This window comes from Balearica regulorum, chromosome 2, assembly GCF_011004875.1.
Source record: "Balearica regulorum gibbericeps isolate bBalReg1 chromosome 2, bBalReg1.pri, whole genome shotgun sequence".
Lineage (NCBI taxonomy): Eukaryota > Metazoa > Chordata > Aves > Gruiformes > Gruidae > Balearica > Balearica regulorum.
The window spans coordinates 126,526,893-126,547,516 of record NC_046185.1 but is presented as its reverse complement, the minus strand read 5'-3'; the positions used below and the strand labels follow the sequence as shown (position 1 = coordinate 126,547,516).

Below are 20,624 nucleotides of genomic sequence, written 5' to 3'. Positions count from 1 at the left end.
TCCCACGCTTGCACCACCTGCAGTGAAATTCCGTTTGTTCCATAGGTCCCATATCTTCAGGCAACGCTGAACCTATGGGGCAGCGTGCAGCGGTACAGTGCTCGGGACAGGACAAACCCAGGCGGCTCCTTAAGACACTTCAATGTCTCTTGAAATGACAGAATCACGGAGTTGTTAAGTAGAGGACAGAGATGCAAGCAGAAATATGTCAGGCTGGGGAAGGGATCAATAACTGTATTTTATTGCTAATAAATGCAAAAGTCACTTTTGATAGGAACAATACCATGTAAATCTCTGAGATTTCCTTTGAATTCAGTTATCTGATAATTCTTCTAGTAATTACCAAATTGAATTGCCATTTCTTGTAATGAATAGCCTTCTTTTTCACTGTTTTTTTAATAAACTAATTTATATGAGTAGTTTGTATTGATTTATTTAATCTTGATGAAAATGTCCTTATCCAACTAAAATCTTCCTGGTTTTCCTCTCCAAAACTTGGGTGGTTCATCATTTCTTTCTATTTCCTATAAATACCCAGCACACAAAGCTCCTCACTGAAAAGGTCCCTTAGGAGCACCTTATGGGCAATGTCTTCTGCCTCACAGCAATGGTTTGCGTACTGCCCGTCAAATATATTTTTAAAAGAGGATTTGTGATGTCTATTGGATGTTTCAGAAACTACGTAATTCTGCCATGTCACACATGTTTTACTACTGCATAAAATCCACATGTGATCTAAAAAGACACCATATATCAATGTTCTTGTCCTCTTTTACACACATACATACATATATATACAGATGTGAGAAAAAGAATTTTATATACATTATTACTATAGAATAAGAGCAGATGAACTGATCAGGACAGAAGACTATGGGTTTGAGGTCAATCTGCCTCATCACAATGGGAGCACCTACATACCGAAAGGCTGTTAAAATTAAGTGAGGAAAAAAAAAAAGCCCAGGTTTCTTAGAATAAATTTTGGTACTTGAAGTGCCTGCTGCAGCCTGCCCGCGTGCTCAGCCCCGTGCCTGCCACCCCTGCCTCGATGCCCTGAGCACACCCGGGAGCTCCCTTCCTACAGAAGCCTAGCAGAATTAGGAAGAACAGTAAAACGCCAGGTACTGCTTGCCCCATGATGATATGCGATTTTTTCATATAAAATAAAAATGTTGCTATGTGCTAGGCTTACTCACGTGTAGGAGAGAAGAGTTGGATTGCGTTAAAGCAAACGTGAAGGAGCGAACTCAGAGAGGCGTGCGTGTAGGACAACTCAGCCTGCGTGCTTTAAACTTCAAAAAGGAGGATTTATTTTGTAAAAGTTAAACAGCCAGTAAATCTTAAAAAATTGTACTCTCTATTAAAGGACTTCATTGCTGACTTTCTGTATGGAATTACTAATTGTAAGAAAGATTATGCTGATTAAATGAAAATCATTTTATAAAAACTCACATTGACTTTGTCAGAGAAAGCTTTTACTGCTTTGCATCTTAGAATATTGTTTCTATTCTGAACGTCCCTAACCCAGACAGTAATCCATTTCCCTTGTTCTCTCCTCCCCTTCCTTTATTTTCAGAAAACTTTGTACAGTTTAGGATAATTTTTTTTTGCCCTCTCAGGTACATCAAAGATTATCAAGGTCTCTTTTTATTTTTTCTGCTATTACATCTGTGTGCAAAATTAGTGCGTTTATATAATGTAGACGTTCAGTATTGCTGTGCTTAAACTTCTTTTATCCCTGCAACAGTCTGTTCAATGAGACTGAGCAGTTACTCAGCTTCATAATTACCATGAATATAATGAATAATTGCTCATATTACATACTGTTTCATTTTCAGTAATTTTAAAGGTTAACTCATGTGAATGCTACTATAGCCCTTTCAAATTGTTATCACTTTTGGCTAGCTATGTCTCGCATGGTGCATTTTGCTACAGAAACCCAGAATAGTTTGCACATCAGACTTTTCTGTAGGTCAAGCAAAAGTAATTAGAATTTATTATTTCCTGCTAATGCAGATGACATATATTTTCCCTCGATAAAATAAACTATAGCTATTCTTTACCAACTAAAATGAGATGTGAGCAAGTTTTTTAAGAACTGACTGAAGTTCATTTCTTGGCGTATATTTAAACTATGCTCTTTAATAGTGAACATCATGTGGTCAGTCATTTATTATGCACTTTATGTGATAATCCATTAAGTATCTCAAAAATTGTTCATGTGCACGCTATAAATCTGTAGTTACAAACCAGAGATGGATCATCCTGTCTTGGAAAGGCAGTCTCAGTGCTGGGTATAAATAAAATGAAGAGCACTCTCTAAGAAATTTAAGGATGCTAATTAATGTAAAGATCATTGCATGAACATTGTGTCACTCAGAGCTATAGATATTTTTAATTTAGGTTGGTTTAGAGTATTTTTCTAATATGACTAAAAAGTCTAGGCCTGATCTTGTTTTTATTATTCTCTCTATTCGAGCAGACAAATCTATTGCTCATAAAGTCTGACAAACTGAGATGGGAACTACTTACTCCCTCCTGAGCTCCATGAACATCATCATAAAGGGCATCATATTTTTTAATATATATATAACCTTTTCTGTATGCAGTACAACTTCTTCCACTTCAGGTAGTGCCACCACAGTTTTATTAAAACAGAACTCCAGGGGAATATTTGAGGAAGACAGAAGGTTCATCTCAGGCAGGACTGCAGGATTGCACCCTTGGAAGAAATGAAAGAGCTTGAGAGGAACTTTGCAAAACTGCGGGAATGAGAGCCCTGGGATCTCAGCCCGGCTTCCAGTGTTGGCCGAGCAAAGGGGGATTGTTTTTGTTTATTCTCCTGTTGACTCTGGGAATCTTTCATCTCTCCCTGCACAGTCACCAGGCTTCAGTGGGAGGAATGAGGAACAGGAGGTGAGGGTTTGAACCCAAACAGGCTGAACAAAGCAATTCATGAGAACACGCTGTAACCCCTTGTGTGCTAATATGCAAAACTGGAGAAACATTTCTTCCTCCTGATATGTTTTTGAAGAGAATTATGACTGAATTCAGTGGAGTCTGAAAGCGTTTGTGGGACCAGCCCTTTCAGAGCTGCGGTGCCTTTACGTGCCTGTCTCTGGATCTCACAGCAAAGGTTAAACAAGTCGCACTTACGCCAATGCCACGGTGGCTGCTTGGGTTTAGACCTAACAGGAACATTAGGTGCAAGAGAGAGTTGGTGAGTGATTTTAGGACTGCATCATGCTGGAAAACTGGTGTTCAAAATCAGTCCAGGAGTGATTTATCTTGCCTACAACCAGTTGCCTCCAATCACTCAACTGAAATCCGTCTTAATTCACTCTTCCAGGATTTTATAAACAGGATTTTTTCGGTCCTAAAACTTACTCAGTGAACAGTGAACCATAGCTTTACATGTACTTCTTTTCTCTCTAATCTTTTTTTCTCCCCCTTTTGAATAGATAACGTCATTTTCTTCTTAGAGACTATATGAAGGGGTGGGGGGATTTATTCGTTTAATTCTGTTTTCCAGTATTCAGAAGGGTTTGGCATTCAGCAGCAGAAAAACAGAGGAGTTTACTATTGTTTATTTTCAGAACTGATTGAATATAAATTCCTTATCATTACCTTTCAAAAGCTTGTTTATAGTACTCTTACAGTTTTCAGAAAATAGTCCCATTTTTCCCTATTTCCTGTAATTTGCATTTTTCTGACCTGCACTTTTATTCAACAAAAATGAGATAGATACCCTCTTAAAACTGCAGAATAAAAGAGAGTAAATCTATAGAGGACACTTATCGTTAAAAAAAAAAAAAAAAAAAAAAAAGATAAATTACTCCTGTACCATTTAATTGTCTGAGGATAACTTCTATACACCCACACACTCCCTTGAGCCCCTGCATGGGATTGTTTAGGTGTTTTCATTAGGGGATAAATAGAATTAGAGTACACCATTTATAAGAACCATTTGAGTGGCATCAAAGGTAAAAATATGACCATAATAAAGAAAATGTAGTTCCCCTCAAATGGTATTATCAATTGATTTCTCTCTACACATATAATAGGAACGACTCTGCATAACTTTAAAATGTAGGTATGGTAAACACAACATCCAGAAAGTTACATGTCAGCATTTCCCACATTAGCTGCGATTTGAGGCAATACCTAGATGAGGAAAGCAGTATGTCATCCCAGTTGTACTGTATGCTGCTTTGGGATAAGAACACCGTTACCTGCCACACAGCATATTAAGGCTGTCATTAATATAGCTTCTTTTGAAATTCTGAAAGCTTTGATTTTTTTTGTCATTAAAATGTCTCTGTGTACTTGGGCAGGCATTTTAAAGTGCACTGACATGTTTGGCAATCGGTGACGTATTTGTCAATGATAAGCAGCAAGCCTTGTCTTGTGAGTGGGTGCCTTCCTCAGTGTCACGGGTTTAAGATGTGCTTGTAGTCAAAAAATACTACATTTCAGATCTAGGTATTTGCTAAAAGTAGCCTTCCAACTACAAGCAGGTGTAGTCCCACGTGCATTTATCCACCAGACAACCTAAGATGGCAATGGAGTGTTGAACAGTTGATGAAAGACATGAACTACCTCCATTCATCCCAGTGGCTCTCTGAATCCTGCCAAATTCCCAGTGTCCCTGCTTCACCGATGCAAAAGCAAGGAAGTCAGGGGATCGTGTGGCAACATGTCTGTCCTCTCAGCTGACAGCAAAACAGTTACATGTTAAAATACAGGCTCAAATTGATGGCCTTCTCTTAAGCAGGTTACAAGCTCAGACTGACCCATCTATAAATAATTTAGAGGGTATAATTTAATCTAGGCAGTGGATTCAGTGTGTTTCCCCGGCGCCGGTAGACCACATAAAACTTCTTACTCAGCGTATTCAGATATCGCTGAAGAAAGTCCTCAAATTTTTCATCATGGAAGCATAGGAAAAATAATTCAGCAAATTAAGCAAAAACTTTATTCCAACAATATTCTGAGAAGTAAGAATATAATACTTACAATTAAGCAGTGCTAAAGTGTTTGCCCAAGTCATGGGACATCCTGCTAGGAAGCGTTCCCTGAGTTCCTTATATCTCAAGTATGAGATTGCCTGGTGTTAATCTACCCGGGAACTTAATGAACACTGACCTACAATTCACAGGATGCTACTCCACACCAGCTCCCTTTGTGGACACTTTTGACATGCACTTTGAGTAAGGTAGTTTGCCACTTCGGTGTATTTGTAACCTTCCTTGTTCAAAACAGCTTCCCTTTGTAGACAAACATTTAATTTTATCACTACATACTATTTTCTTGGTCTTGCAGAAGAATTCCTTCATTTCAAATGCTGAATGTGCTTGGACTCCTAATAAGGGGAAAAAGTAGATCATCTGATGATAGTGTTTGGATGTATTGAGCTCATTGTGTCAGAAATATTTTAAATTCTCATAAAAATCCTGGAAGGAAGCACTTAGGCTGGGAAATAATAAGCAAAAACACAACTGTAGGGGGAAAAAAGGAAAGAACCTACAAACATGTAGGGTATGGAGTGGCAAAGTGTTAAATTTTCCTGTAAATTAGCAATACCTTTAGACATAGGTGTGTTTAAAAACCGATGAACTTGCTTTGTTGAGATCTTTGTTACAGAACTCACTGGTGAATGACACTGGGCCCAAAAGTGCTTTCACAGATTTATGTGGAAAAGTATTTAGGAGAAAAATTCTTTCTTGTTGAATGTAGTGTTTTAATACCAGAAATCTACTACCTTTTCTTTCCATTATTTTGTCAAAGCTGCTTGATTTAATCCAACGGGGTGGAATTTTTCAGTGTGTTAGAGAATGATTTTTTTTTTTTTTTTTTAATAGAAGTAAACCAGGTACCATGTTGTTTCACTTGTATCCTCTCTTCTGCTTATTGTTAAAAGTGGCCTGATCTCAATCCCACTGAAATCACTGAGATCTCTGATACAGAATACAATCAGAAGAGGAGCGTGCCTGTCATCAGTTTCCATTACTCTCCAGAAGCAGGTTTATCTGTGTGGTAGAGCAAGGATAGGTGCCCAAGCACTCTCATTTATTAGCACTGTTCAATTCTGGTGAAAAGCACAGCTTTCTTAAATTGGGGTGTGCTTTGCCTGCTGTTGTCACCTGCCTCATCAGCCCCTCTGCTGGCAGGGTTATTACTGATGACGTAGACCACTGAAATTGTACTTCTTCATTTCAGATGTCATGAGCATGTCATTAAAACCATACAGTTTGGCTTGTCATTTGGGTAGAACTGATGGAGAAATTCATCCTTGATGGAGAACCCCAAGGGGTAGTTTTTTATATTGTCCCTTCTTATCTGGTAGCCCCAGTAATCATTCTGAACTACAAAGTGAACTTTCACAGCTGAACTTTTTTTAAAATAAAGGGCCTATATCTCCAACTGGAAGCAGAAGCACATCATCCTAGGCTAAAAGAAGTGATCTTCGTTTGTTACATAGCGGATCACCTGGGAGACAATATAAAATGGATACAGAAATCCTCAAAATCAACTGGGGAAAAAAAAAACCCACCCAAAAGATGTTTGTAGACAATTCTACTGATCCAGCTGTAACTTAAAATTTGGAAATAAGAGCATTTTATTTGAGCAGCCTTTCTCAAAGATATCTTACTTTACTTTTTCCAGGAGTCACTGATGTGATGCCTCCACTTTTTTTTTTTTCCAGCTTAATGTATTGGGTCAAATGGTGAACAAATGAAGACAGCAGAAGAATCTGTCTTCTGCCTCCCTTCAAAGCATGACGTAGCTGTGGGCCTGTGTTATGAACGTCACCCAGATCAGGGACTGGAATAGGGGTTTTTTAGCTCCATACAAAAATAATGAGATCAGTGAGACCAAGGCAAGAGGAAGCTCAGGAAACGTGTCCCATTCTCACCTCACACAAACCAGTTCCACTGCCGGCCACAGGAGGAAGAGACAGACTTTTTCTTCTTTATTTTCTTATGAATATCGCTATCCTGCACAGCCTTTAACTGACAGTAGCGGAGTACTGTCATTTCAACCAGGAAAGAAGAATGTTAGTTCGTATAATTTTTTAATTGCTTAAAAATCGTGTAATTATTTGGCTTGAGCACCATTGTACTTAGACACGCTGTCTTTTCTAGGTAACATTTCGGACAAGAATCTACCACTGTAACATTAACAGCCAAGGCGTCATCTGCCTGGACATTTTAAAAGACAACTGGAGTCCAGCATTAACCATTTCTAAAGTTCTCCTCTCCATCTGCTCCCTCCTCACAGACTGCAACCCGGGTAAGGCGAATTAACTTTCACATTCGCGTTCATTCACAGTTCATATTCAATCCACTACTAGGACGTGGTCAGTGAGCTGTTTTACTGCTACCTACTTAAAAAAGACAAAAATGTAAATTTGAAATGCCATTCATATAAATTAAGACATAGTATAGAAAGGAAGCACAAGTGCATTTTTAGTATTTGAGAATAAAAAAAATCTTTTAGTTCAAAAAGTGTAATCGGTAGAAAATACCTTGTGGTAGGCACTAATTTGGATATTACAACTAGGATATTAGTACCAAAAAATATTAATGAGTTAATAAATATTGAAAAGGAAAGCTTTCATTTAAATATGCTGATAATATGGTCTCTGAAAAGAATATTAATAGTACTGACAATGATAGATGTCTAACACAGACTTTACAAATAATGAAAATTAATTTAAATGAGGTTTATTCAATATCCTGGACAGCCAGTATGAGTATTCAAAGCAAGCTGTCATTCTTATTAACTAGCATAGCACTTAACCTCTTCCCTCAGCTCTTTTAGATTTGTTTTCTGCCATTGACCACTAGATCTGTAATTTCCACTTTCTCTTACCCTATTTACCAATGAGTAATTCTGACTGTAGCCTTGGAAAATCATAGCATATAGAAATTATTAAAGAATCATTAAAGAAAAAATAAGTGACCTGTTTACATGTTGTAAGGGTTGTTGCTGATTTATTTTTAATTGTACACGTCAGTTTTTTTTTTTATTTGCCAGCTAGTTTTTAAACCTTTAGGTTTCCTGTTTTTAAACTTTTCTCCCCAACCAAAGAACTAAAAATTGCTTTGCAAAGGGCACAATCTTCTGTAATCAAGGGCTGAGTCAAAAGCTGTAACAGAAGGCTGAATTATTTCCAAGCTCAAAATAAGGTGAAAGTGGGCAAAAATGCAATTGACTCTTTTTATTCTCATGTGGGTTTGTTACTGTATATAGCATTACAACCCATGGCGTTCCTTCCAGCCAAGAGCTGGGGTGGTAAAGGAGCCCTGTGTTACCATTTCCGGCACATTTATTTCAGGTGTGTTGGATGTGCTCTCCTTATGTCTCTGCAAGATGGACTTCTCCTAGTGTCTGCCCCAAACTATGCAGAGGTGCCTATAGGAAGTCAGGCAGATGGATGACAGAAGCGTAAAGAAAAGCAAATGAGTATTTGCTCATGTGTCTTAGAGACTGAGTAAAGAGCTAGAGAAACTGCAAAGCTGTGTTGGGATTGAGAAACTGGCAGTAAGTATGTGCTCATTTGTGGTCACCTCTCTTTGGAGGGATGTAGTCAACTTGAAAGGTGGCCACTTTCCACTAGTGATTTGACATTTAGAAATATACTACCTCTGCCCTCTCAATCTTTTTCTTTCCCTCAGACTATTATACAGATGCTGTTAGACAAGAGTTTTAGCTGACCAAGTGTGTAAGAGGAACACTGAAAACAGTTACCCGTAATATATTATCATATGAAAGAAGTTAACATACTAGAAACAGGAGGTTTTTCTTCCCTTCAGTTTCTTTCAGTTACTAGCATTGTCATGACCATAGTAAATAAAACAGTTTTATGACATTTTATTTTCAAATGTTCTCTTTAATTACAAAGCAGCTTGGGATTTTGTTACTGCTTCATGTTAAATTTTTCCTATGATTTTTTGAGCAATGAATGCAATTTCTTAATTCGTATTGTAAATTCCCCTCTTACGAGGAGCTGATGGCAGGTAGATGTGAACCACTGAGTCATTTTTGCCTTCCTTTGAGATTGCCTGTTTCATGTTAGATTTTTTTTTTTTATAATAAGTGAACTTTGAGTGTTAGTGACGTAAAACAGAAAGCTTGCAAAAACTTACAAGTTCTTACTTTTCAGTGTATTGCCTAATATGCTACAGCCTGTTCTGGTTGTACTGCTTGTCCTGTTAATTTTTTTATGACATTTTATCATTAACAAATTATTGGTTCCGTGCCATCCAGATTGAACATGATAGATAGATAGATAGATAGATAGATAGATAGATAGATAGATAGAGGCATACGTCACTGGTATCACTGAGATACCTATCACTGAGATGTATCACATATATATGCACATATATATATCCAGAAACATACATATATGTATTTTCCTCTCTGTCAGCTGGGAGTAATTTTCTAACCCCTCGGTCCTCTCTTCATCTAACTACTCTGCTTCTTTCTAAAGGCAGAAACCCAACAGGGGTCTCGATTTGATAAGCAACTCTGAACTCTTTGTTCACCATTCATCAGCCAGAAGCAGATCAGGTCAAATGGAAAGGCAACACTGCATCTCCCACAAACATAAACACTTGGGATAGGCGAGTTTTCCACCCCCAGCCTCTCTGAAGGGAAAAATCAAGTATCAGTTACCCCCTAGTCTTACATTTATGCAAATCTTCATTAGAACAACAAATAGCGGTAAGAATGGCAGCTAATTAACCCTCAGTCATACACAGTGATTAAACGAAGCTGGAGCACAGCTGCAGCTTCATTGGCAAGCACTGCTATTCTTCTCCAGCAGGCTGAGCAAATGAAAAGAGGTATTTGCTCCTGCCGCTCCTGTCATTCACGCGGTAATCTACAAAAGCCACGGAGAGAGTCTCTTTCCTCCCCGGTTATACATCACCGCCCTTTGTTCCCTATCACTCCAGGCAGGAGCGAGTTTGTCCTTTTTAAACAACTAATACAATCCTTTACTCATAAGCTGTCTCAGCGCCTTCAGTCCTGATTATTATTAATTGTCTCTATTTTGCTTGGCAGTATCAGCCAGTAAACTGTGTTAATGAAATGTCTGAATTTTCTAACAGCTGGCTGACTTTTTTTTCAAGGGGGGAAGGGGTGCTGTAGGGTTTGTGGATGGGCGAACATGTGTGAATTATCTGGGAGTGCGAGAGAGCCAACTGGAATGGTATCAGAGACATGGGAGAGATGATGGGATATGCTAGCATTCAATCCAGTGATTTGTATTTTTCTTTAAGGTGGTACTCCGGGACACAGCACGCATCTCTTTCTACAAAGCAAGGCCCCAATCCCCGAAATATTTTGGCATGTGCACAAACAACCCCAAAAAACCTGATAGGTACATTCATCTGCATGAAACCAAGTATGCGAGGAAGTACTCGGAGGCTCTGTGCTTGAGCGCTGAAAATACTTATTTCCAGTGTTAGCTGCTAGGGCTTGCCTACGTGGGCAGGCAGTCTTTTCAGAGTAACTCCATGTGTGGACACTCACCTCTTTGAAAATGTAGTAAGTCACAAAAAACTGTCTTACTTGGAGTAAAAGTCAACTGTACTTTAAGTATTCAAGTGGAGCCCAGAGAGTGTAAATTCCCACACTGCCTTAATCCAAAGGAACTTTCAAATGTGGATGGCCCCTGAGGTTTTGTATTTTTACTGAGCTTCAAGTATGAAAGCAAATTAATTATTTTTATATTTAGAGAGCTGGTGATGCCGATCTGGGTTGAAATGCTTACTATTCTCAGTTGGTCATTGCCACCTCGGCCCTGCCAAAGGTTCTCGAGCCCCAGGAAAATTCTCATTTGCAAATGCTTCAGAGAAAATAAATTGAAACACCGACGAGACTGCGCTACAACTTTTTTCTTTGCATGGCCTCCTTTTTCACACATTCAAAGTCTGAACTTGGCTGGCCTGATTATCCCTGATGTCTGAACACTCTAACGTCGTATCATGTCTGCTTAATAACACGCGGCTAAGCCTTGATTAGGACATCAGAACAAAACCTGCTACATCTCCCTCACTCCAGCCGCTTCACTTCTGGTGTCATCCTCCGCCTCTAGCTCCTTACCATTTTTCCCACACACAAGTTCCACGGCCAGTGGGGATTTTATCTCTCAATCGTACCATTGACATTCCCGAATCAAATGCTTCAGTGCTGCTCCTGCCCCTGTTCCCCGTGTGGCAGGCCGTGCCCGGCTGCGAGCTCCTGCGCTGGGGATGTGCACGGTGGTGCAGACGGAGGGTAAGAGGGGCAGCCTGAGATGGGGAGCAGCCGCGGCATTGCTTTCCCACAGATGTGCCCCATTAGGCTGAACACTTGGCTGGCTGCTGTAATCAAAAAAATTGGTATGGGGCTCTAGAGAGCCTCGCTAGCTTTGCTCTTTAGAGCATTTCTAGCCTGAACTTACACCCACTTGGTTTTAAGCAACTCTTATCCTATAACTTAAGTGACAGTTTTTCTGTTTTTCATTCCCAATGTATTAATGAAAATCCACCCTCTTATAACAGCATCCTGGCTTGTATCAGGAATAGTGTGGCCAGCAGGAGTAGGGAAGTGATCATCCCCCTGTACTCGGCGCTGGTGAGGCCACACCTCGAGTACTGTGTTCAGTTTTGGGCCCCTCACTACAAGAAGGACATTGAGGTGCTGGAGTGTGTCCAGAGGAGGGCAACAAAGTTGGTAAAGGGTCTAGAACACAAGTGTTATGAGGAGCAGCTGAGGGAACTGGGGTGGTTTAGCCTGGAGAAAAGGAGGCTGAGGGGAGACCTTATGGCTCTCTACAACTGCCTGAAAGGAGGTTGCAGCCAGGTGGGTGTTGGTCTCTTCTCCCAAGTAACAAGTGACAGGACAAAAGAAAGCAGCCTCAAGTTGTGCCAGGGGAGGTTTAGATTGGATATTGGGAAAAATTTCTTCACCGAGAGGGTTAACAATCATTGGACCAGGCTGCCCAGGGAAGTGGTTGAGTCACCATCCCTGGAGGTAATTAAAAGATGTTTAGATGTGGTGCTTAGGGACATGGTTTAGGGGTGAACTTGGCAGTGCTAGGTTAATGGTTGGACACAATGATCTTAAGGATCTTTTGCAACCTAAATGATTCTATGATTCTTTTCTCCTGGTCTTTATTTGCTGCACACTAACCAGATCTGTGTCTATTAGTTTCCTTCCGTAAGAGAGGCTTTCTGTTCCCCTGCTCGTTGTCGCAGCCCCCTCCTGCCCCTCCATCGCTCTGCAGTCATCTTTCCTCAATGTGCCTGACTCATGTGGAGTTCATCGGGGCATGATGCACAGCTAGACAGACTAACCCACTCATCTTCACTATCATCTGGGTTGAAATATTTACTGCTCCCCGTTGGATGTCCCTATCTCACTGGCAGCCCTGTCAAAGGTTATTTCTTTCTTAGCCCTGTCATTTTCACTGTTTGTCTGCTTTCTAACCCAATTTAGTGAAATGATGGAGAAAGGGAAAGGGAAAGGGAAAGGGAAAGGGAAAGGGAAAGGGAAAGGGAAAGGGAAAGGGAAAGGGAAAGGGAAAGGGAAAGGGAGAGGGAGAGAGAAAGGGAAAGGGAAAAAAAGGAAAAGCAAAAGGAAGAGAGAGCAAACAAAAGAAAATGCTTTTGCTAGAAAAGGGCATTAACCTCTGGCAAAGGAAATGCACAACCACCTGACAGCAGTAACCCCTTCACCTGGGTCAGCACTGGCCAGGTTAGCTGGTCTGACTCTGCTCTCATACTTCAGTGGTGTATTATATTAGCAGCGTAAAGCTGCTTTTCTCTTGTTTTCCTTTAAACCCACCAGAAAGTGTGAGACAGTTTGTGCAGCATTACACATAAAGTTTGCTGTGAACAGAGTTTGAGGCTGAAGTGTACGTGTCCTCACAGTAAATGTACTTATATGAGTAAATGAGTTGGACAGATACCGCTACATTACTTTGATGTGAACCCTAGCAATTTTTATAGAAGTTGCAGTTGCTCGGCATGTCTGAAAAGCAGACTGCTTATGTTAAAAAACCACGTATATTGTGGTTTTCAAATGTAATGTACCTCGGTTAGAAGTATATGTGCTGGTGTTTTACAAGTACTGCCATGAATCATGAATTTACTAGATGGTTTCATACTTTGTTAACCCACGTTAAGTATTGTGGCTGTGCATTTTAATGACTTCCATTTATCTAAGCATAGATAAACAAAGTCAAACGAGATCCTAAGATTATGGGGATCTTTACTTGTCTCACTAAGGGACAAGAGGCATGCTTTCAAGCTTTTTTTATATGAGTCATCCTTATGTTTTGCCTTTATCTTCCCCAGAAACTTCATTTGTTTTCATCACAGAGTAGGTATAACTGGCAATTTTGGATAACATACTATTGTTGGTTTTCTATTGCAATAACAAGTTATCCATGTGGGTTTGTATGATTTAGGTTTGCCTAAATTTTCTGCCAAAAAAACATTAACACCCTTACCTGCTTTAGAGATGGGATGCAGTTAGTACAATATTCTCTTTCCTTTTTCTTTTTTTTTTTACCTTGTTATTTTCCTAAAGGTCTGTAAGGTTCTGTACTCTTACTGCCGAGAGTATAAAATCCCAGTTCTGTCATCCTTTGCAGAAAAGGATTCAATAGTGTAATTTAATGCATATCTCTGATCCTCAATGGGATCTGAAACAGCACTTTGGAGAGTGACTTTTCAACATAAGCATAAAAGCCCTAAAAGCCTGAACGGTATTTGCCCTGCTACAAAGCTGCTAGAATTGCTGCTGTCTGTTTCCAGGACCTTTGCAAAACAGGAGTAGGTGGGGAGATTTAAGTAAGTCAGACAACATGAAGGGGAAGAACTGAATTAGCGTACTGTCTCAATTTCTCAGCCCGTTTCCCAGCAGTATACGTTTTTGGAGGGAAATTGGTATCCTGCTGCAATGCCACTGCCCCATCCCTCAGCAGGTTTGCCTTCAGCAGCCTTCCCCAAAGCTCGCTGTTGGAGTCGCTCGGGCCAGGGTGCGCACCTGCATGCCTAGCAGGAGGCCCCAGGGTACGGGCGCAAGTGCAATGTCAATGGATCCGGTGTTTAGAAAGTTTTGAGCACCTCCACATTTTGAATTTGTGTTAGTGTTTGGGAAATTTAAGCTTCATCCAAATGCTTGTTTGTAGCAATTCCTTAATCTCTACCAATTTGCATAAGGTATTGACAGGTAAATGTAGGTAGGCCAGTTAAGGAAGTCCTTTGCCACCCTGCCAGGAGCTCCTGCCCACTGCACCACCCATGGAATTATCTTCTGCACACCCCAGGCAAAGGGAAGTAGGTTCACGAGAACCCTCTCAGGAAAACCCATCTCCCACGGGCAGTGGGAGCGAGACTGCCAGCCTTCAACATGATGCCCACCGACACGCTCCAGTCTCCTGACTCTGCATTGGAGTGATCATCTCAGGTGCAGGGGCATTAACATCCAAAATTGCCACAGCCACTTGCAAAGTGAGCATGCGTCGACACATTAGGTTCCACAGGAATAGCTCTGTTTTTTCAGCCGATAAGCTCCAGCCATACCAGCATGCATTTTAATACACTAATAGATGTCCACTGTATCAATAAAAAAGATCTATTTTCAGAATTACTGAAAGTGTTAGCCTGTCAAAAAAAAAAAAAAAAAAAAGAAAAGAAGAAAAAAGATTTAAAAATAAATCTAAGGCAGCTTAATAAAGGAAAATGTAACATGTCTGTAAAAATAAAATCTGTTCCATGCTGGAGCATTTGGCTCCAAGTGAGGATTTGGCTGACTTGTGGTCACAGCTCTGCTCTTTGGCTTCCATGGTCAAACTTTAAAATAGCTACCCAGCCCCGGGTAATGAAGAACAGGTCCCTGCCCCTCGCCACTCACCAGACTGGAGGTGTCTTTTTTTCCTCTGTTCTTCTATATGTCTCAACCTAAGAGGAAGCACGCATGATGTTTCTCCTCATCTGGTGCTTCTCCATAGCAGAGGCTGCTTTCTGTCAGTGCCAGTTCACGTCAGATGTTCCTTCTGCAATTTTTCAGACTTCCCAATTATCATTCCTTCTTTTCCCCTCACCCCCAGTTGTGCAGTGAATTTAGAAACTCTGGATGACAGCAAGTTCAAGGGATGAGCCACTTCTCATTTTCCTCATTCTTGTAGTTTTTTTCCTTAAAGCCATAATCTGCACATTTTGCTATTATCATAAAACTTTGCTTCAGAATCCAATCTGATTTTTTTCCTTCGCATTTAGCAGCTTAACAGCTTTGTTCAGTTTATCAAAAAGGACGCCTAGGCTTTCCTGTGCCCAAATATATTCTGTACTGATTTGTAATGAAATTTTGTTTCCTTTTAGAACATTTTTGTCAGGACATCCAGAGAGCACAGGAAAATCATAAATACTCCTTCTGTAATAATCCAGGACATATTTGAGTAGATTTGTCAAATATGATGAATATTCTGGAAAATGACTGAAATAAATACTTAAAAGTTAGTAAAACAGTATTTAATTTGTCCAATTTTATGAGGCTGGCTAAACCCTGCTGCTTGGATTCTTCCCTGGCACCCACAGGCTACCAGGTGCAACGTCACAGCACAGTACTATCAGACATACAACAAAATAATCTCCTTTTGCCATATATCCTTTTTGTAAGCAGCAGAGGGTCGTGTAAACAATGAAATTGCTCTGTTGTCTGAGATTATTTATATTCTTTAGCTTGGAGCTGTTTTTCCCTTTTCTTCAGAGTTTGTGTACTGTGCTCCATCAGGAAACGGGCAGGTTTCTGGGCTGCTTCAGCACAATGGAAAATGCTCTCTTTGTATCTGGAGCAGGAAAATACTTTATGCTGTGTCACTCAAGCATGGCAACAAGTAAAAGACCGTAAACAAAAGTTAGAGCAGCAAGGAATCAATTCATGTAGTAATGTTTTTTGGTTGGTTCTAAGTTGCAACATAACCTTTCTGTTCCTTTTTAAATCTGTGCCTTGGGTTGTCTCCAAATGAAATGAGCTCACTCCGGAGGCTTTTGCTTAGCAAATACAAGATGTAGTGTGTGGTTGCTCTGCTGTCTTGGTGCTGCTGGACTGGGAGCAGAGGGATGGGTGTTTTACATAAAACATCATAATAAGTTGTCCTAAAGGAGCACGAAAGGAAAATGCAGCCTCAAACTGATGGGTTTCGTTCTGCTCCCAGTGAGTGCAGAACAACAACAGCAAAGGTGGGATCGCCTTGGGAAAAACCCATCACCATCAATTTCATTCACATGAGCAAAACGGTCCCATCAATTGTAACAAAGTTCTTTTTGCCAGAAAGTAGTACCTATTTATCTTTAAATACTGTGTGTTCCCCTGCCTGTTCTGCAAAACCTGCTATATACTTATTGAAGTAATATGCACATATTCAGACTCACTATATCATATATTCTAGAACCAATATTTACAAATTCTTGATAGTCTATCAGTGGTTCCTCTTTCCATTTCTTTTAAAAGATACTGTACTGTACTATCTATACAGTAGTATATATACAATACTAATTGCTAGTCTGTAGTTTGAATCAGTTTCTCGTATTGTGAGCTGGACACACAATACCAATACGTTAAAGGCATTTAGGCACCTGTGGATGCAGGCAGATGGCCGGCAGGGTTTTCAGTAATTCCCGTGGGATTTAGGCATCTGAAGTCCCACTAGCAGTCTCTCTGCACTGCCAGGAAGAGACTTTCTGTACATCTGGTCTTTAAATACTTGCAGACACATACACCTATATGTGTTAAACTCTGTTGACGTGATCTATAAACATGAAATTAAACATATGTAAATGCAAGCAATGCAGCAGCACATTATGAAAATTATGAATAGATAAGCATTGAAAGAGAATTAATTTCTTTCGCCATAAAGAGCTGATGAAAATGTTACAAGATTTTGTTCTTATCAATTGATTAAGTCCCCTCAACATGAACCCATGACTGTGGGAATTATTGTAACAGCAGGAAAAACATTTGTGAACTGTCATCCCTTTAGTAGTTCTCGGGAAAATATGTCTTGGAATATCTCCTAATTATGTGTGCAGGAGGAGGAGGCTTGGATCGAAATTACTATTTATGTTGGCCTAAATCTTTGCTCTTTTCAGTTGCACATTGACAACACCTTATGGGTAGAAAAGCGTTGTTCATTAGCATAGAGGCATTTCATATTGTTTAGATATAGGCTATTCAAAGCTCACAAGAAATCATTAAAAAGGATTAACACAACTATAGACGTAACATTATTTAGAAATACTTAGTTTTAAATGCTCCATTATAGTTTCAGAAGTATATAGTCTGTTTGAATATTTTTTTCTCTGAGAAGCGTCTGGAGTTATTTACATAAGAATATTGGCGGCTTTATGTAATTTAGAAAGTGAAGGGCACAGACTACTTTTTAAAAATAAAATGTGCAGTCTGGATTTTGTGGTATCCAAGGCATAATGCAGTCACTAGCTATAGCTCCAGATACCAGTCACACACACGCTTACCCTATTCTTGTTTGATCTGGTGTATCTGTAAGTCTACAAAGAATAACCACTAGAAGGAGGAATATAGTCATTCTCTAGCAGAAAACCAGTACTACTCAGTTCAGTCAGGTACGTTGCCTGTAACTGCTCATTGCTCAGTGGTTCAGTGAAAAGTGTAAAATTCCCTCAAAGCACTTTACTCACACAGTAATATACTGGAGAGGAAATTCCCTCCTAACCACAGCTAACAATCAGATGATGTGTTGAAGCATGAGCAGTCATAGCCTTTGCGATGGTAACTTAGGTGGTGCCATGACTAGTGTGTTTTCTAATTCTTTTTTAATTTTCCTAAATTACCTTCTAATATTCCTACACTATATTCTTGGATGTGTTTAACTGTTTCATGTATGAAGCACCTACTTCCTTTTAACTTTTGCTAACTGTGTTGGGGTTTTGTTGGTGTTCTTTTCTGACTATGGAAAAGATAAGCAAGACTACATTTTTTTATAATCTTCTTTACAAAATTACCTGTCACATCTTATTTTGTCTTTTTTTTTTTCCCAGAAGAAATAAGCTTAGATTCCAACCATTCCTTAAATGGGAAAGGTTTAACTATGCTGCTAATGATTTCTTGTCCTTTTCAATAAGTTTTCTACTCCTATTTTGTTTTTATTTAAGACAAGGTGAGAAAAATTGAACTTCAGACACAATAATACCCAGCCATCAGTTTATTAAATGGCATCTGATTAAATCAGAGATTTAAATCAGACTAAAATCCAAATCAGTAAAGAGGCTTTGTACATCTGTGCAAGAAATAAATGTGATGGGATGTAATTGGCACTCATGAGAGGAGTCCTGTCACTACCCTTAACTGTTCCTAATTTTTATTGTTCCTCAGAAGGGGCTTCTAGAACAAGCAAAATTCATTCTTGTCACAAAATGGAAGTAAAGCTGGAAAAAAATACACTTGGCATTTTGATTTATTTTTTTTTACATGAAGTTTGTAAAAGCTATATGATAAATATACATACAAGGTTTTTACAAGTGTGTGCACTTCTGCTCAAGAAACACAGAGTTTTCATGAGTTTTACCTTAACCGTTGTTAAATGAAAAGTACTTGAGAAAATGCGTGAGTGATGGATGCTACAAATACAAAAGGTTACAATTCATTTTCCTTCCAATAAACATGTGTAATTTAAAATAGTACCAGTGGAGGTTTCCTATGCCCATTACCTCCAAGAGAAGACAAGTAATTTAACGCATACACGTAATAAATCTTTGTGGGAACCGAGACCAAAATGAGTCGTCAATGTTCAATGTTTAACAATGTAAAGTATTTAAATAAAGCTATTAGTTATTTCTCATATATAAAACATAGAATCCTAGCTTAATTTGAATTACTTCCAAGATATAAAGTAAACTGCCTTTTACTTTCAAAATACACTCCAATCATTTACAGTCATTACATGTATTTTCTTTGTTTCATGCAGGTTTTGTCTAGCCAATGCAGACATGTCCTTAATTACATGGGAATCTTTTGAACAATGTAGATAAAACACTTTGGGGCTTTACCAATTCTACTGGAAATATTTTCTTACTAACAGAACTGTATATATTTAAGGGAAAATTAATTAAAACTAGAAAGTCAAGAAACAGACATCACATTTTACCTGTATTCCTACACTTAATTCTCTAATCTCATAATAATTTAATCTAATATTCATTATTCCCAGTTAGTACAAATAGCTCAAATCTCAGCTGGAATAAACTGGCATCAGTCCCACTGAATTTTTGTACCCCAGATTTTTCATGTAGACTTTGTTCTATTTTACTAAGTAGGGGGGGTTTTTGTTGGTTTCTTTTACCTCTGTGCTTTTTTTAACATGAAGGCAAGGACAGATTTTGAAATTTCTTGCCATATGTTTCTAACTGCCTATGAACCACCTTCAGGACCCTGATTAGCACAACTATTTTTAAGGCTGCTTCTTCCTGTTCTTAAAATACAATTATTCTTGTTTCACTGTAGAAATCACACTGTTCCACATTCTTTAAGCTCCTGAAAAGAAGCCTGCTACATTTGGCTCTGTAACAGATTCACAACAAGAATGTAGAGTCAGTCCTGAAAAGCAAAATTTATAATCCTGGATATAAGGATGTAAGCTATTAAATCATTTAGTCGCTCACTTTCTTGAGTAAGATGTCGGAAATTAGTATTCCTGAGTTGTTCAGATTCTACCTTCAGAGATGATTTACACTACTGCAAGACACGTCTCTCTTATTTTGCATGGCTAATTTTCTACATTATTCAGCAGGGGAGGAGGAAACGGTTGTTTGTTTTTTACAGTTTTGCAGATCTATCAAAGGCAACAAATAAAACAAATTATATGCAGTGTGTGTTTCAGAATCCCTATTTTCACAGCAAATTAAGTTCAGGTGCATTAACTGGAGTAGCAGACAGTTACTTAAATAGCAAAATGTATGGTGTAATTGTCCCAAATTTAAAGGATGGGCTGCACTGTAAGATTTCACATCCATGTGGGATACAGAAATAGAGCTCTGATTAGCAAATTGTTTATAGTATTTTCCATCTGTACAAGGCTTAGAAAAAAGGCCCTTCTATGGAATGGAGAATTTGCGACTTTAAGATGAATTAGATTTCAGAAAATTCTCAAGGGCTGGAATCCTCATCGCTGGGGTCTTTATAATACCGATTAGATAAAGTGGCATGAAAGTAGAAGTTACTGTAAGACACAGTATTGTACTAGCAGAAGGAATGCCTTGATGATCTGCCATGTCTTTTCCATGTCTACTTTCTATAGCTTTTTTTCTGCAGCTCAGTCTTAGAACTTCTTATGCCACTGCCTGAAATCATTTGGCAGTGATTATCATTTAGTGAGGCATGACGATGGAGTCAATACGACCCCTCACGCAGGAAAGATAGGATTTCCAAATAAAGTTATTTTACCTGTTACTGAATACGAAATTATCGCTGCAAATATCATAAATTCAATCTTTATTCAGCGTAGCCATGTAACTTCATTGCAACTAATCCAGGAGCTAAACCTGCCTACATGATGAATGCTAATTACTTTGTTTAACCTGTTT

The 20,624-nt window shown here is 39.0% G+C and overlaps 1 protein-coding gene across 1 annotated transcript in view; it reads left to right on the top strand.

Annotated features, from left to right (window-relative positions):
• The window catches only part of LOC104636205 (ubiquitin-conjugating enzyme E2 E2), a 215,183-nt gene that overhangs the window by 182,546 nt on the left and 12,013 nt on the right, over nt 1–20,624 (top strand). Inside the window, exon 5 of the mRNA XM_075745841.1 lies at nt 7,146–7,293. Coding sequence (XP_075601956.1) covers nt 7,146–7,293 — 148 coding nt within the window. The remainder of the gene's footprint in view (nt 1–7,145; nt 7,294–20,624) is intronic.